Below are 18,110 nucleotides of genomic sequence, written 5' to 3' on the forward strand. Positions count from 1 at the left end.
TCATCGAGATACAGAAGTGAGATCATAAAGACACCGTGGTGAGGTTGTATACAGTAGTGAGGTCATATTGATACAGTAATTAGCGCTTAGAGATACAGTAGTGAGGCAATATACAGTAGTGAGGTCAAATACAGTAGTGAGGTCATGTAGATACAGTAGTGAAGGCATATAGATGCAATAGTGAGGTCACAGAGATACAGCAGTGGGGTCTTATAGGTACAGTAGTGAGGTCATAGAGATACAGTAGTTAGGTCATAGACAGTTGTGAGGTCATATACATTAAAGAGGTCATAGAGATACAGTAGTAAGGTCATGTAGATACAGTAGTGAGGTAATATACAGTAGTGAGGTCATTGACATATAGAACTGAGGTCATAGTGAGACATTAGTGAGGTCGTATACAGTAGTGAGGTCATAGAGATACGGTAGAGAGGTTGTATACAGCAATGAGGTCATAGAGATACAGTAGTGAGGTCATATAGATACAGTAGTGAGGTCATGGAGATAAAGTAGCGAGGTCAAATAGATACAGTAGTGAGGTCACATAGATACAGTACTGAGGTCATAGAGATACAGTAGTGAGGTCATAGAGATACAGTCTAGGCCTATCTGTGTCTGGGTGTGCGTCTGTGTTTCTATCAGTTTGTTTGTGTATCGGCCTCTCTTTGTTAGTCTATCTGTGTGTGTGTGTGTGTGTGTGTGTGTGTGTGTATGTGTGTGTGTGTGTGCTTTTGCCTTTCTTTGTTTTTGTCTGTGTGTGTGTGTGTGTGTGTGTGTGTGTGTGTGTGTGTGTGTGTGTGTGTGTGTGTGTGTGTGTGTGTGCTTGTCTTTGTGTCTGTCTATGAGGTTGTGTGTATGTGTGTGTGTGTGTGTGCTTTTGCCTGTCTTTGTGTCTGTTTGTGTGTGTGTGTGTGTGTGTGTGTGTGTGTGTGTGTGTGTGTGTGTGTATGTGTGTGTATATGTTTGTGTGTGTGTGTGTGTTGATGTATGTGTGTGTTTGTGCTTTTGCCTGTCTTTGTGTCTGTCTATGTGTGTGTGTGTCTGTGTGTTTGCTTATGCTTTTGCCTGTCTTTGTGTCTTTGTGTGTGTGTGTGTGTGTGTGTGTGTGTGTGTGTGTGTGTGTGTGTGTGTGTGTGTGTGTGTGTGTGTGTGTGTGTGTGTGTGTGTGTGTGTGTGTGTGTATAAAAGACATATCCAAGGGATATAAGAAAAACATGACAAAGTGCAAGCACTTATTTCCATCATGGTCCCTGATGATACAAGACAGGACATACATCCACATAAAACAAAACATTGAACATCATAAAAATTAGAGTATGAGAGGCTAAACATAAAATAATCTTCCCTAACCCTTACTTTCTGTATTAAAGTGCAAAGTGCATACATAGACAAACACCAACAGACAACAGTTCACATGGAGGACGACATGTTAGCGTCACAAGGGATTTAAATTCATGAGCCAGGATTTTACCTTTTCTCTGAAACAATGATAGTTGTCTATGCTCTTAATTTCCAAAGGTAATTTATTCCAGTTCACCACACTTTATATTTGAGAGTACACTGTTTATCTGTGTATGTGTGTGCGTATGTGTGTGCATTTGTGCATGTGCTTGTGCCTGTCTGTGTGTGTGTGTGTGTGTGTGTGTGTGTGTGTGTGTGTGTGTGTGTGTGTGTGTGTGTGTGTGTGTGTGTGTGTGTGTGTGTGTGTGTGTTTAGCTGGACCTTGCGGGCCCCTGGAGGTCTGGCCCCGGGGCCCTGGAGGTCTGGCCCCGGGGCCCCCAGAGGCCCCTCACTGTTTGGCCGAGGATCTGGGGCGGTCTCCAGTGACCTCTAATGACCTCCAGCGACCTCTAGTGACCTCCTCGCCCAGTAGGAACTGATATAACACCACTGTTATTGTAAACATGTTATTCTTTCCCGGTTTGGACCGAACCCAATTATATTCCTGGTCGGCTGAACATGCGTGTGACAGGGGCACGCATACACACACTCCTGCACACACGTACACACATCCCCGCCCCCCACACACACACACAAAGAATGGAATAAGTGTGGTTTTAGATATCGAACGTAGCAGTCTCTACCCCCGATCTCATGAGAACATGAGAAAATATTTAACTTATTTTAACTGAAGCTGTCAAAGAAAAGTCTGTGAATAAGCAAAAACAACTACAAACATTACAGAGTGATAGTACAGCAGGCTAGCTCTTTCAATATCTAGATTAAATTAATGCCACCTCAATGTGCATACCGTGAATTAATGTATGTCCAGTACATGAATATGTATACTGAACATATTAATATACAGTATACGTACATTCATGTAGCATGAATTCACCGTTTACACATTAATGTACATATTGAATGCACAATTCATGTTTATCCATTACATAAATGTGCTTACTGCACGGTGGGGTGTTCACAATTAATGATGGGCTAAACAGTTCATTCATGTACACACACTACATTAATGTGTATACTGTACATGTGTCCTAACAGTTCATTCATGTATACACAGTACATTAATGTGTATGCTGTACATGTGTCCTAACAGTTCATTCATGTATACACAGTACATTAATGTACTGTACAGGAAACACACTTGCACCATTAATTCAATCGATTGTCTTATGGTTCGAGCCAAAGGGACGTTTGTAGGAAGGTCACCAAATATCATCTGGAGGTCCTGCTCTAAACATCCAAACATTTGACCGGCATTTGAACATTTGACCTGAGTTGGACCACTGGACTGCTGTTGAGCATACTCATCTCGACCATCCAGATCTAGATCAGATAAGGTTAGCGTGAGTGGGCCAGTATACCAGTGGACTACTGGAATAGACCGGTTTAAGGCTTAATGTATCTTATTACATTTTGGAAAGATGACTAGAAGTGATAAAGAAGTATACGGTGATGTCGGCCAGGAGGGCTGCTCGGAGGCGGTCTCCATGGCAACCCCATGGGGTGACTCTGTAGGGCGACCTGTCACTCTGCTCGTCGTCTCAGGGCACCTCTCTATAAAGCGCTGAGCGGGAGACGTCTCCGGTCAGCCTCCCTGGTCTGCTCTGTGGGCCGAAGGCTCCAGCTGTTACACTATTCATTCTGCATGAATGGACAGCTACATCAGTTAGAATATATTTTGTGCATAATTCTAGTGTTTCGTCAATCATGTCTTCTGTATCATAAATGTACAGTTACCTCCATTTATATATAAATCGTTGGACCACCGGCTGCCTGCTCCTCTCGCGTGTATCACTTTCTCTAGAATAATCTAGAATAACGGTCGTTTGTTGGAGCCGAGTGTCAGCGTGTGTGCAGCAGCGTCCCAGCAGCTGATCTAACTCCTCCACCTGCTCCTCCACCTGCTCCTCCACCTGCTCCCAGTGGCGACGATGTTCGACCCGGGGAACAACTCGGCGCTGGTGTTCACGCTGCACGGCTTCAACGACACCCAGGCCAACCGCCAGCTGCTGTTTGCGGTGAGCCTGCTGCTGTACGGCGCCACCGTGCTGGCCAACCTGACGGTGGTGCTGATCGTCGTGGTGGAGAAGAGCCTCCACGAGCCCATGTACGTGTTCCTCTGCAACCTGTGCGTGAACGGCGTCTACGGCGCGTCCGGGTTCTACCCCAAGCTGCTCCACGACCTGCTGGCCGACTCCCAGCTCATCTCGTACGGCGGCTGCCTGACGCAGATCTTCACCGTCTACTCCTACGTGTTCTGCGAGTACACCAACCTGGCGGTGATGGCGTACGACCGCTACGTGGCCATCTGCCGCCCGCTGCAGTACCACCTGATCATGACGTGGCGCCGCGTGGCCCAGCTGCTGCTGCTCACCTGGAGCTGGGCGCTGCTGGAGAGCGGGGTGGGCGTGCTCCTCACCAGCCGCCTGCCCCTCTGCCGCCTGCACGTCGACAAGATCCTCTGCACCAACTGGGCGGTGGTGAAGCTGTCGTGCGTCGACACCAGCGCCAACAACCTCTACGGCTTCCTGCTGATGGTGGTGCACCTGCTGCAGGCGCTGCTGATCGCCGTCTCCTACGCCAACATCATCCAGGCCTCGCGGACCTCCAAGACCAACCGCCGCAAGTTCTTCCAGACGTGTCTGCCGCACGTCACCACGCTCACCGTGTTCACGCTGTCGCTGATGTTCGACACGTTGTTCTCCCGCTACGGCGACCCGTACAACCTGCCGGCACTTAGCAACCTGATGGCGGCCGAGTTCCTGGTGGTCCCGCCCCTCGTCAACCCTCTGGTCTACGGGATGAACCTGCAGCGCATCCACAGCCAGCTGCTGCGGGGGCTGGGGGGCAGCAAGGTGCGGCCCCTCACCTGAGACACGGCCTCCACAGAGAACCATCAGAACCACGGGGACAGACTCAGGGAGGCCACCGCTGGTCAGACCGTACACACCCACAGCTGGTGGGTGTGCATACCTGGGGAAGAAATCTGATGTTTCATAAGTCGAAATAATGTCTTGTGCAGCATACATGTAGTCCTCATAGTAACATGTATTTATTCTGCATCAATGTACAAATACATCAGTTAGAATATATTTTGTGCATAAATCTAGTGTTTCATACATCATAAGCATGTCCCCTGTATCATAAATGTACAGTTACATAATGATGACAATGATTCTGTTTCATAAGTCCTAGGCGTATCCTCTGCAGCTTGAGTCTGCAGTCCTCAGTGATCGGAGCGCGGTGTATGGTCTCAGAGGAGGGACAGTGTGTAGAGAGTCAACATGACACACTTGATGGGTGATGAAAGAGCCTTGTTGGACATTGTAAAGATGTGTTCTGCATCGATGTGACGGGGGGATTGGCCATCAGACACGATGTAAGCCTGCTTTATATCCAGAAGGCCTGGAGGCAGCTGAAGATAACTGGGGGACATCTCAGTACTGTTTATTAAATGAACAGTCGAGTTCATTGTGGCTTCATTTGGTTTTATTTGAGGAGCACCAGCATTCGGCCATCGGTTCTTACATTCAGTCTAGTCAACAACACTTGTCTTATATTATATAATGTCTAATCTGTATCAAATCAGAACTCTTCCCTAGTCCAGCCACACTTTGGTACGTCCACTAAGACCCCACATTGACCAGCGATCAGCGATCTAAACAACAGCCCATCGCTCACCTTGTGCTTTAGATATGTACATAGAAAAATAAATAAGCCTTTCAGACAGTCTGAGGCAGGAGTGGAACTACAGGGACAGCTAGAGCAGCGCTACGTCAAACACAACACCACCATGAGGAGGTGGAGGAGGGACTCTGACGACATCAGGACCCTGAAGGAGGAGGGGGAGGGGGAGGGACGACATCAGGACCCTGAAGGAGGAGGGGGAGGGAGAGGGACTCTGACTACATCAGGACCCTGAAGGAGGAGGGGGAGGGGGATGGACTACATCAGGACCCTGAAGGAGGGGGAGGGCTCTGTGACTACATCAGGACCCTGAAGGTTCACCTGCTCTATGAGCCTAGTGCTATTATAATCCTTCAGCCTCCCAGGGAGGGGAGAGACACAGAGACACACACACACACACAGACAGACAGACAAAGAGAGACAGAGACAGAGAGAGATACGATCAGGCTAATCGGCCAATCAGGAGGTTCTTCTCAGGCTCCAGGAGTTCCGCCACCAGAACTCGAGTCACCTCCTCGAGCTCCGCCTCCAAACCAGACACCTCCCTGCAGGGGGGGAGAGGGGTGAGAGAGAGAGGGGTGAGAGAGAGGGGTGAGAGAAAGGGGTCAGGAAAATATTAACCCTCGGACCAGAAATTAGCCAAACTGTTTATCGTGTCCTAGTGAACTGTTTAACCTAGGGAACGGTTCATCGTGTCCTAGTGAACTGTAATAAGTTGTAATAGTGAACGGTTTATAACTGTAATAACTTCACTAGTGACAGACGGCTCACCTTTCTCCGGGCTCAGCGCAGAACTCGGAGTAGTATTTGATCTTGGGCTCGGTTCCACTGGTCCTCAGCGTTGCGCGGATACCGTTGGCTAAAGTGAAGCTTATCATCTGGCTGCTCTTGGTGACTGGAAGCGTCTAGAATGGAAGACGACAGGGTTAGGTGGTCTATCCGTCCTGAGGCTACGCTCGACCATACCGCCCCCAGAGCTGGCCTGAGGCTACGCTCGACCATACCACCCCCAGAGGTGGACTTAAAGATTGCCGTCAGGATGTAAAGAAAATAAATTCCTGCCCTAAGTATAAAGGAAAAAACTGGTTAAAAATGGATCAGCCATTTGGGAATGTAAGAGATAATGTCTTTATACATGTCTTAAAAGAAAAAAGCAGCCTTCAACATCAAATCAACTACAGGAAAAAAATAAAAAAGACAGGAATACAGAAAACATAAAACTAGAATTAAACTACAGAAAGCATACCACTAGAATCAAACTACATAGCGCACAACACTAGAATTAAACTACAGAACGCATAACACTAGAATTAAACTACAGAAAGCATACCACTAGAATTAAACTACAGAGAGCATAATATTAGAAATAAACTACAGAAAGCATAACACTAGGATTAAACTACAGAAAGCATACCACTAGAATTAAACTACAGAAAGCATAACCCTAGAAATAAACTACAGAAAGCATACCACTAGAATTAAACTACAGAAAGCATAACACTAGAAAATTTCTAGTGTTATGCTTTCTGTAGTTTAATTCTAGTGGTATGCTTTCTGTAGTTTATTTCTGAAATAAACTACAGAAAGCAAAACACTAGAAATAAACTACAGAAAGCATAACCCTAGGATTAAACTACAGAAGCCGTAACACTATATCAGCTATATCAAGCTGGAGGAAACATAACACTACTTACAAACTACAGAACCATTTAAATTCCAAACTACAGCCATAGTTTGGAGGAGACGCTTACACATCTGTGGTCTGGTTGGCTGCTGTCGTAACCCACGGTAACGTCCCGGACGCAGACGACCCGGTGACCGGCGCAGGAGCGCGGGTACGAGCCGTCCTCGTAGCTCCGGATCCGACTGAAGATGCGGAGCACGGTGGGGGCGTGGTCACACAGCAGGTAGGACGTCCTGGACACGTGGAACCCGTACCTGGAGAGAGAGGCAGCAGGTAACGCAGTCGCACGCTACACAACACACACTGTTAGACACTCTGCACACAGTTACACAACACACACTGTTAGACACTCTGCACACACTGTTACACAACACACACTGTTAGACACTCTGCACACACTGTTACACAACGCCCACCGTCACACACACCGTGCGGTGCGTACCTCTGGTAGATGGAGTGCAGCTGCTGGGTGAGGCTGAGCTGCTTGGTCTGAAGGTAGGAGCTCATCTCTGCCACCACCACGGCCGCACTCACCCCGTCCTTATCAGGAACCATGGCCCCGCACAGGAACCCTGCAGCACACTGCAGTGAGACCCCCGGTACCACCACCACCACACTGCAGTGAGACCCCCAGTACCACCACCACCACACTGCAGTGAGACCCCCGGTACCACCCCCACCACACTGCAGTGAGACCCCCGGTACCACCCCCACCACACTGCAGTGAGACCCCCAGTACCACCACCACCACACTGCAGTGAGACCCCCGGTACCACCCCCACCACACTGCAGTGAGACCCCCGGTACCACCCCCACCACACTGCAGTGAGACCCCCGGTACCACCACCACCACACTGCAGTGAGACCCCCAGTACCACCACCACCACACTGCAGTGAGACCCCCGGTACCACCACACTGCAGTGAGACCCCCAGTACCACCACACTGCAGTGAGACCCCCAGTACCACCACACTGCAGTGAGACCCCTAGTACCACCACCACCACACTGCAGTGAGACCCCCAGTACCACCACACTGCAGTGAGACCCCTAGTACCACCACACTGCAGTGAGACCCCCAGTACCACCACACTGCAGTGAGACCCCCAGTACCACCACCACCACACTGCAGTGAGACCCCCGGTACCACCACCACACTGAGACCCCCGGTACCACCACCACCACACTGCAGTGAGACCCCCAGTACCACCACACTGCAGTGAGACCCCCAGGACCACCACACTGCAGTGAGACCCCCAGGACCACCCCCACCACACTGCAGTGAGACCCCCAGTACCACCCCCACCACACTGCAGTGAGACCCCCGGTACCACCACCACCACACTGCAGTGAGAACCCCAGGACCACCACACTGCAGTGAGACCCCCAGGACCACCACACTGCAGTGAGACCCCTGGTACCACCACCACACTGAGACCCCCAGTACCACCACCACCACACTGCAGTGAGACCCCCAGTACCACCACACTGCAGTGAGACCCCCAGGACCACCACACTGCAGTGAGACCCCCAGTACCACCCCCACCACACTGCAGTGAGACCCCCGGTACCACCACCACCACACTGCAGTGAGACCCCCAGGACCACCACACTGCAGTGAGACCCCCAGGACCACCACACTGCAGTGAGACCCCCAGGACCACCACCACCACACTGCAGTGAGACCCCCAGGACCACCACACTGCAGTGAGACCCCCAGGACCACCACCACCACACTATAGTGAGACCCTCAGGACCACCACACTGCAGTGAGACCCCCAGGACCACCACACTGCAGTGAGACCCCCAGTTAGTAGGGTTGTTAGTGTGGCAGGGTCTAGTTAGTTAGGTCAGCTGTTAGTGTGGAGCAGGTCTAGTTAGTTAGGTTAGCTGGTAGTGTGGAGCAGGTCTAGTTAGTTAGGTCAGCTGTTAGTGTGGCAGGGTCTAGTTAGTTAGGTCAGCTGTTAGTGTGGCAGGGTCTAGTTAGTTAGGTCAGCTGTTAGTGTGGAGCGGGTCTAGTTAGTTAGGTCAGCTGTTAGTGTGGAGCGGGTCTAGTTAGTTAGGTCAGCTGTTAGCGTGGCAGGGTCTAGTTAGTTAGTTTAGCTGTTAGTGTGGAGCAGGTCTAGTTAGTTAGGTCAGCTGTTAGTGTGGAGCGGGTCTAGTTAGTTAGGTCAGCTGTTAGTGTGGAGCGGGTCTAGTTAGTTAGGTCAGCTGTTAGTGTGGAGCAGGTCTAGTTAGTTAGGTCAGCTGTTAGTGTGGCAGGGTCTAGTTAGTTAGGTCAGCTGTTAGTGTGGCAGGGTCTAGTTAGTTAGGTCAGCTGTTAGTGTGGAGCAGGTCTAGTTAGTTAGGTCAGCTGTTAGCGTGGCAGGGTCTAGTTAGTTAGTTTAGCTGTTAGTGTGGAGCAGGTCTAGTTAGTTAGGTCAGCTGTTAGCGTGGCAGGGTCTAGTTAGTTAGGTCAGCTGGTATGCTGTGAGGGGTTGCTAGATGACTAACCGATTGACTCCTCGAAGGCGAAGAGGACCTGGTGTCCGGCGTCGCTCAGCTCCACCATCCTCTTACCGATCCACTTGAACCCAGGCAGCGTCTCCTACAGACAGACGGACGGACGGATACCAACTGTAATACACCTCCTTTAACTCTCTCCTACAGACAGACAGACGGACGGACGGACACCAACTGTAATACACCTCCTTTAACTCTCTCCTACAGACAGACAGACGGACGGACGGATACCAACTGTAATACACCTCCTTTAACTCTCTCCTACAGACAGACAGACAGACGGACGGACAGATACCAACTGTAATACACCTCCTTTAACTCTCTCCTACAGACAGACAGACGGACGGATGGATACCAACTGTAATACACCTCCTTTAACTCTCTCCTACAGACAGACAGACGGACGGACGGATACCAACTGTAATACACCTCCTTTAACTCTCTCCTACAGACAGACAGACGGACGGACAGATACCAACTGTAATACACCTCCTTTAACTCTCTCCTACAGACAGACAGACGGACGGACGGATACCAACTGTAATACACCTCCTTTAACTCTGTCTCCTACAGACAGACAGACGGACGGATGGATACCAACTGTAATACACCTCCTTTAACTCTCTCCTACAGACAGACAGACGGACGGACGGATACCAACTGTAATACACCTCCTTTAACTCTGTCTCCTACAGACAGACAGACGGACGGACGGATACCAACTGTAATACACCTCCTTTAACTCTGTCTCCTACAGACAGACAGACAGACCCCACCTGTAACACACTGCCTTTAAGGCTGTCCCCGACAGAGAGAGGGAGGGAGGGAGGGAGGGAGGGAGGGAGGGAGGGAGGGAGGGAGGGACAGACAGACAGACAGACAGACACCCCCTATAATACACCTCCTTAAGTCTCTTTGTAATCGTCTATTATCTCTGCTGATGTCACAGCATGCTTGTTGAAGGAGCAGCCTAAGTGAGCAGATGTCAGCCACTAGGGGGCGCCGGGGGAGAGGAGTGATGTAGCGGGGGCCGGCGGCGGGGGGCCGGCGGCGGGGGGCCGGCGGCGGGGGGCCGGCGGCGGTGGGCCAGCGGCGGGGGGCCAGCGGCGGGGGGCCAGCGGCGGGGGGCCGGCGGCGGGGGGCCGGCGGCGGGGGGCCGGCGGCGGGAGGCCGGCGGCGGGGGGCCAGCGGCGGGGGGCCTCCTACCTCGAAGCGGAAGCCCTCCTGCTTCGCCATCGTCCTCAGGATGCGCGAGGAGACGCAGGTGGCCAGCATGTAGAGGCTGCTGGGGTCCGCGGGGGGGGGGTTCCTCTCCCTCCAGTTGAACAACATCCACCATCCCAGCAGGGCAGCCAGCTCGTTCCCAGTAAACACCTTCCAGTCCGACCTGCGAGCAGGCCCACACCATGACACGGACCACGTTTAGACTCTCTCCCAGCGGGGTTAGACTCTCTCCCAGCGGGGTTAGACTCTCTCCCAGCGGGGTTAGACTCTCTCCCAGCGGGGTTAGACTCTCTCTCAGCGGGGTTAGACTCTCTCTCAGCGGGGTTAGACTCTCTCCCAGCGGGGTTAGACTCTCTCAGTGGGGTTGGACTCTCTCAGCGGGGTTAGACTCTCTCTCAGCGGGGTTAGACTCTCTCCCAGCGGGGTTAGACTCTCTCCCAGCGGGGTTAGACTCTCTCCCAGCGGGGTTAGACTCTCTCTCAGCGGGGTTAGACTCTCTCTCAGCGGGGTTAGACTCTCTCTCAGCGGGGTTAGACTCTCTCTCAGCGGGGTTAGACTCTCTCTCAGCGGGGTTAGAATCTCTCAGTGGGGTTAGACTCTCTCTCAGCGGGGTTAGACTCTCTCTCAGTGGTGTTAGACTCTCAGTGGGGTTAGACTCTCTCAGTGGGGTTGGATTCTCTCAGCGGGGTTAGACTCTCTCAGCGGGGTTAGACTCTCTCTCAGCGGGGTTAGACTCTCTCTCAGTGGGGTTAGACTCTCAGTGGGGTTAGACTCTCTCAGTGGGGTTGGACTCTCTCAGCGGGGTTAGACTCTCTCTCAGCGGGGTTAGACTCACTCTCAGCGGGGTTAGACTAACTCTCAGCGGGGTTAGACTCTCTCTCAGCGGGGTTAGACTCTCTCTCAGTGGGGTTAGACTCTCTCAGTGGGGTTAGACTCTCTCTCAGCGGGGTTTACCTAGCTCTTAGCGTGGTTAACCTAGCTCTTAGCACGATTAGCCTAGCTCTTAGCATGGTTAGCCTAGCTCTTAGCATGGTTAACTTAGCCCTTAGCATGGTTAGCCTAGCTCTTACCCTGGTAGCAGCTCTGCGACGGCCAGGCGGTCGGCGTCAGGGTCCGTCGCTAGCACAATCCGCGCGCTAACGCTCTCCGCCAGACGAAGAGACAGCTCCTGGAAACCAGTCCAGACTAAATACAGTAACACACTGAATAGTCCAGACTAAATACAGTAACATACTGAATAGTCCAGACTAAATACAGTAACAAACGGAATAGTCCAGACTAAATACAGTAACACACTGAATAGTCCAGACTAAATACAGTAACACACTGAATAGTCCAGACTAATGACAATAACACAGAATAGTCCAGACTAAATTACCAAACACTGAATAGTCCAGACTAACTTCACTACCAAAGAATAGTCCAGACTAACTCCACCACCAGAGAATAGTCCAGACTAACTCCACCACCAGAGAATAGTCCAGACTAACTCCACCACCAGAGAATAGTCCAGACTAACCCCACCACCAGAGAATAGTCCAGAGTAACTCCACCACCAGGGAATAGTCCAGACTAACTCCACCACCAGGGAATAGTCCAGACTAACTTCCCCACGACAGAACAGGTGGTATGTTTTCTTAGAGGCTCTACTGGGAACCCTGGGTCAGATCTTGCGCTGAGACCAGCTCCAGGGTCTCGTACCAGCACAGAGTGGCCCTCCTCAGGGTTGGGGCAGCGCAGGGAGGAGAAGTTTGGGTCGGGGTCCCTCTGCTCCGGGACGGAGATGGGCGGGGGGAAGCCGAACACGCTGAAGGCCTGCTGGACGTAGCGATGCCCCACGCCGTGGAACGCAGAGTGGACGAATCTCAGCGGAGAGCAGAGGTTCAGCTCCCTGAAGAACACAGTTAACACCAGGAGGTAAAACACAGACCAGTCTCCCACCAGGAGGTAAAACACAGACCAGTCTCCCACCAGGAGGTAAAACACAGACCAGTCTACCAACAGGAGGTAAAACACAGACCAGTCTCCCACCAGGAGGTAAAACACAGACCAGTCTCCCACCAGGAGGTAAAACACAGACCAGTCTCCCACCAGGAAGTAAAACACAGACCAGTCTCCCACCAGGAGGTAAAACATAGACCAGTTTAACTCTAGAAGATAAAAAATTGTCTAGTTTAACCCTAGAAGATAAAACATAGCCTAGTTTAACTCTAGAAGATAAAAAAGTATCTAGTTTAACACCAGGATATAAAATCCAGTCTAGTTTAACTCTAGCAGATAAAAAACATAGTCTAGTTTAACTCTAGAAGACAGAACGTAGTCTAGTTTATCCCCAGGAGATAAAGTATGTAACAGTGATAGAACACCTCAGTCTGTCTGTACCTGTGGAAGCAGAGGTCTTTGAGCTCCTCCATGTAGCTGCTGGTCACCTCCACCAGGGGGTCCGTCTTCAGAGGGGAGCGGTCAGCTAGTCCGGCGTCCCAGCATGCATCACTCCAGGGCTCCTCGCTCTCCTCGATGCACCGCAGAACTTCCTTGTCGTGAGGGGAGGAGATCTGCGCTCCTGTACACCAATACACCTGCACGAAACACACTCCTTCTAGATGGAGCACACTCCTTCTAGATAGAACACACTCCTTCTAGATGGAGCACACTCCTTCTAGATGGAGCACACTCCTTCTAGATGGAGCACACTCCTTCTAGATGGAGCACACTCCTTCTAGATAGAGCACACTCCTTCTAGATAGAGCACACTCCTTCTAGATAGAGCACACTCCTTCTAGATAGAACACACTCCTTCTGGATAGAGCACACTCCTTCTAGATAGAGCACACTCCTTCTAGATGGAGCACACTCCTTCTAGATGGAGCACACTCCTTCTAGATAGAGCACACTCCTTCTAGATAGAGCACACTCCTTCTAGATAGAGCACACTCCTTCTAGATAGAACACACTCCTTCTAGATAGAACACACTCCTTCTAGATAGAACACACTCCTTCTAGATAGAGCACACTCCTTCTAGATAGAACACACTCCTTCTAGATAGAACACACTCCTTCTAGATAGAACACACTCCTTCTAGATAGAGCACACTCCTTCTAGATAGAGCACACTCCTTCTAGATAGAGCACACTCCTTCTAGATAGAGCACACTCCTTCAGGATAAGCAGGTGAACCAGGAAGTTCTCACCTTGTAGCCGTTGTCTTCTTTGGGGTTGTGTGAGGCGGTGATCATGACCCCTGCTGCAGCTCCAAACTTCTTTACAGAGTAAGCCTACAAAAAAGTCTGCATGTCAGAGTAGTCATACACATTACACAACACTCCGTACATTAGAGTAGGCCTACAAAATACTCTGCACGTTAGAGTAGGCCTACAAAAACCTCTGCATGTTAGAGTAGGCCTACAAAACCCTCTGCATGTTAGAGTAGGCCTACAAAACCCTCTGTATGTTAGAGTAGGCCTACAAAACCCTCTGCATGTTAGAGTAGGCCTACAAAATACTCTGTATGTTAGAGTAGGCCTACAAAACCCTCTGTATGTTAGAGTAGGCCTACAAAACACACTGCATGTCAGAGTAGGCTACAAAACATGCTTCATGTTAGATTAGGCTTTCAATACACTACATGTTAGAATAGGCCTACAAAACACTGCATGTTAGAGTAGGCATAGCACAACAAGACACTATGTTAGCACATTCGAGCAGAACGCTCACGGACCACGAATGGTGTGGGGACGTAGGTGGAGAAGAGCAGCACTGGAACGTCTTTACTGAGCAGCACGGCCGCCGTCAGCCTGGCCAGCCTGGGGACACACCGTGGTCACTGGGCTGCAGGCTGGATGCTCACTGGTTCAAATGATCAGGGTCAGGACAGCAGGGGCTGACAGCAGGGGGCTAACAGGCACTAGCTGCAGACTCAATAGAGGCCAATCCACTACAAGTTCATACCACACACTAGAGTCTTATCCCTACAAGTACATACAACACAATAGAGACTTATCCCTACAAGTACATACAACACAATAGAGACTTATCCCTACAAGTACATACAACAGAAAATAGACTTATCCCTACAAGTACATACAACACAATAGAGACTCATCCCTACAAGTACATACAACACAATAGAGACTTATCCCTACAAGTACATACAACACAATAGAGACTTATCCCTACAAGTACATACAACACAATAGAGACTTATCCCAACAAGTACATACAACACAAAAGAGACTTATCCCTACAAGTACATACAACACAATAGAGACTCATCCCTACAAGTACATACAACACAATAGAGACTTATCCCTACAAGTTCATTCAACACAATAGAGTCTTATCCCAAAAGTTCATACAACACAATAGAGGCCAATCCACTACAAGTTCATATAACACAATAGAGTCTTATTCCTAGAAGTTCATACAATACGATAGTCTTATCCCAACAGTTGATACAATAGAGTGCAGTCCACAGAGGGTCTGCTTTGAGTTCAATATGATAGAGACTGATCCACTGAGTCTGGACAATAGAGAGAGATAATTGAGGCACCGTTCACTGGTGCAGCCGCTGGCCTCCTGACCTCTGGTGTCGAACCCCACCACCACGCCTCTGGTACCGAGGTTCGAGAAACACCTGGACAGGTAGACGTACAACCCCTGGAATCCGATTAGAGAGGGTTTGATTAGAATGAGAATTGTAGTGTCTCTCTGTGTTCACATTTCTAGTCTAGGAACAGGCCAGTGTCTCTCACACTGATACAAGGTGTTATTTCCAACATTCTGCCATTTGTTATGTTTCAACAAGGATGAACCGACCTGGTCATCTGGGACATAGCCAGGGCCATATACCTTATCAAGGGTGAGAGTGCCTCTGTTCTCTTGTTCTTCACGTTTTCTTTATTATAATACTCGCCCCAACCCTTTGGTTCGGCGAGAAGAGGGATCGACAGCCAATGACCACATCTCGAAACTGCTCCTCAACCGCGTCCACTATAGATTTCTCAACCTTATGGCGCATTTCCACTGCAGGGTGCGGAACGGATCGGATCGCAAAGGTGCGGGTCGGATCGCGTTTCCACCGCCAAAAGTGGGCCTGACCCGGACTTTCCGACCCCATTTTAGGGACTCCTCCGTTGCGGTACCCAAAACGAGACAGGACGCCTGAAAGGGTACCCTGGAATTCTAGCTACACCCCCCCTCCGCTGATTGGTCGACAGAATCGTCACTTCCGGGTGACGCGGGGATAAAAACAAACAAACAGTAGCCTCGAGGTATTATTCTTTACAATTAACATGTCGCGTAAAAAGCTTGCTTGGGCGAACAAGGAGGTGGAGACGTTCGTCTGCATTCTTGCGGAGGAAGACGTTGTTTACGATGTTTACGTAGCTGCCGCGGCGATCGACATCCGGCCTACCACAAAGGGTACTGTCGGCAGTGGAAACGCGACCTCGGAACTGAGCTGGGCTATACCGCCCCCTCCCTACCGCCCCTTTGCGATCCGATCCGTTCCGCACCCTGCAGTGGAAACGCGGCATAAGTCTGTATCTCGCTGTATTACACCCTGGAATAAACCATCTATTCAACCCTCTGATCCAACCTGTCAAGTTGCTTTGATTTCCACCTCAAGAATTACTACCACGACGAAAAATACACAACGCAGAGTCCATACGAACAGTTTAGAAATAAGATGAAATCTAACAATGGTTAGAATGTTATCTAAACTGTCTGGTAGTATTAATCTACCTGTGTGATAGTAGTATTATTCTACCTGTGTGATAGTAGTATAAATCGGCCTGTGTGATAGTAGTATTAATCTACCTGTGTGATAGTAGTATTAATCTACCTGGGTGATAGTAGTATTAATCGGCCTGTGTGGTAGTATTAATCGGCCTGTGTGGTAGTATTAATCTACCAGTGTGGTAGTAGTATTAATCTATCTGGTTGGTAGTAATAATCTACCTGTGAGGTACTATTAATCTACCTGTGTGGTAGTATTAATCTACCTGAGTGGTAGCAGTATAAATCTACCCGTGTGGTAGTATTAATCTACCTGTGTGGTAGTATTAATCTACTTGAGTGGTAGTATAAATATACCTGTGTGGTAGTATTAATCTACCTGTGTGGTAGTAGTAATCTACCTGTGTGGTAAAGTATAAATCTACCTGTGTGGTAGTATTAATCTACCTGTGTGGTAGTAGTATTAATCTACCTGTGTGGTAGTATTAATCTACCTGTGTGATAGTAGTATAAATCTACCTGTGTGGTAGTATTAATCTACTTGAGTGGTAGTATAAATCTACCTGTGAGGTAATAGTATTAATCTACCTGTGTGGTAGAAGTATTAATCTATCTGAGTGGTAGTATTAATCTGCCTGTGTGGTAGTATTAATCTACCTGTGTGATAGTATTAATCTACCTGTGTGGCAGCATTAATCTACCTGTGTGGTAGTATTAATCTACCTGTGTGGTCTGGATGACCGTCAGGTCGTTGATGAACGAGAAGCCAGCACCCATGGGTGCCCTCAGACCGGCGGTTCCAAACGCCATCCGGGAGCTGAACCTCCTCCTCAGCTCCTCGCTGCTCCCCTGCTCCAGCAGCACCTCCACCTGCCCGCGGGTCTGCGGGTTCTGGAGAACACCGCAAGCATCAGGGAACCACAGGCCATACTCCAGCTAGAGAGAGCACGCAGTACTTCTGACCGACAGTACTGCCACAGCAGTAGTGTCTAGGAGTCTGACACATGCAGTAAAGGCTGGAGAGTTTTTTCCTGATTATTTTTGGATTAAACAGCAAGTTGACCTTGGTCCTATGAGATTGTATGGGGGGGGTCCTCCTAGACTTTATGGGGGGAGGGGGGGGGGAGGCTCTAGAAATACAAACTGGCTGACATTTCAGACAGGTCACGCACACATATGCACGCACGCACACAGGCACGTTAATGGTTTCCAGTTAAACCCTTGCCAAACAGCCCCACCTTGTCCCAGGACAGCCACTGATCAGTCCGCTGGTCCAGTACCGGGTCTCCGGTTGCAGAGCACCGGGTCTTAACGTTAGCGTTCAGGTCCCCGTTCATCGCCGGCTCGTCGCCCATGCTGCCGGGCGAACCGCTCCACGGTAGTCTAGTCCGCCTCCGCCGGGACACCAGGCCGTCCGGAGCCGGACAGGGACCCTGACTACAGGGACTGCAGGGACTCCTGTCACTGCTGGAGCGCTAGCCCTGCGCTTAGCCTAGCTATTGGTTAGCCGGAAGCTTCCAAGGGAACGTGCGTTTGTTTACAGGAAGTGAACCGAACTGAAGCACGAAGCTGACATGATAGATGTTCGTTGGGACTAGGGACTGGACCTGGACCGGGAATAGACCTGGACCCGGCGCAACCAGTTGCGGACTGCGGCTTCGTGTTCGCTGGTGCATCTAGAGGGAAACCCCAGACTGTCATGTGATGGTCCACCTCCCATCCCCATCCTGGGGTCCAGCCTCCCGGTCTGGGATCCACCCCCTATCCAGTGTGATTCAGACTCTATTAAACATTATGGCTTTAATGTATTTATAACGT

General features: G+C 50.1%; 2 protein-coding genes and 1 long non-coding RNA gene across 3 annotated transcripts; 2 read left to right on the plus strand and 1 right to left on the minus strand.

Annotated features, from left to right (window-relative positions):
- The first annotated feature begins 3,332 nt into the window (after nucleotides 1–3,332).
- LOC115561666 (olfactory receptor 2G3-like) lies at nucleotides 3,333–4,477 on the plus strand. The gene has a single exon (XM_030381841.1). It carries the CDS (start codon nucleotides 3,393–3,395, stop codon nucleotides 4,332–4,334), a length of 942 nt encoding a protein of 313 aa, XP_030237701.1. The 5' UTR covers nucleotides 3,333–3,392; the 3' UTR covers nucleotides 4,335–4,477.
- Nucleotides 4,478–4,928: 451 nt separating this feature from the next.
- Nucleotides 4,929–18,013, minus strand: pgm2l1 (phosphoglucomutase 2-like 1). Its single transcript, XM_030381840.1, has 14 exons — nucleotides 17,531–18,013; nucleotides 17,016–17,183; nucleotides 15,106–15,212; nucleotides 14,275–14,359; nucleotides 13,748–13,831; nucleotides 12,939–13,135; nucleotides 12,258–12,447; nucleotides 11,627–11,724; nucleotides 10,539–10,719; nucleotides 9,324–9,417; nucleotides 7,275–7,404; nucleotides 6,900–7,086; nucleotides 5,920–6,053; nucleotides 4,929–5,693 (listed from the first exon to the last, which is right to left on the minus strand). Exons 1-14 carry the CDS (start codon nucleotides 17,645–17,647, stop codon nucleotides 5,591–5,593), a joined length of 1,875 nt encoding a protein of 624 aa, XP_030237700.1. The 5' UTR covers nucleotides 17,648–18,013; the 3' UTR covers nucleotides 4,929–5,590.
- Nucleotides 8,737–9,348, plus strand: LOC115561667 (uncharacterized). Its single transcript, XR_003979950.1, has 3 exons — nucleotides 8,737–8,807; nucleotides 9,059–9,249; nucleotides 9,285–9,348. It is a non-coding gene; the product is annotated as an uncharacterized LOC115561667 (long non-coding RNA).
- Nucleotides 18,014–18,110: the final 97 nt, after the last annotated feature.

The sequence above is a fragment of the Gadus morhua genome, chromosome 16, assembly GCF_902167405.1.
Source record: "Gadus morhua chromosome 16, gadMor3.0, whole genome shotgun sequence".
NCBI lineage: Eukaryota > Metazoa > Chordata > Actinopteri > Gadiformes > Gadidae > Gadus > Gadus morhua.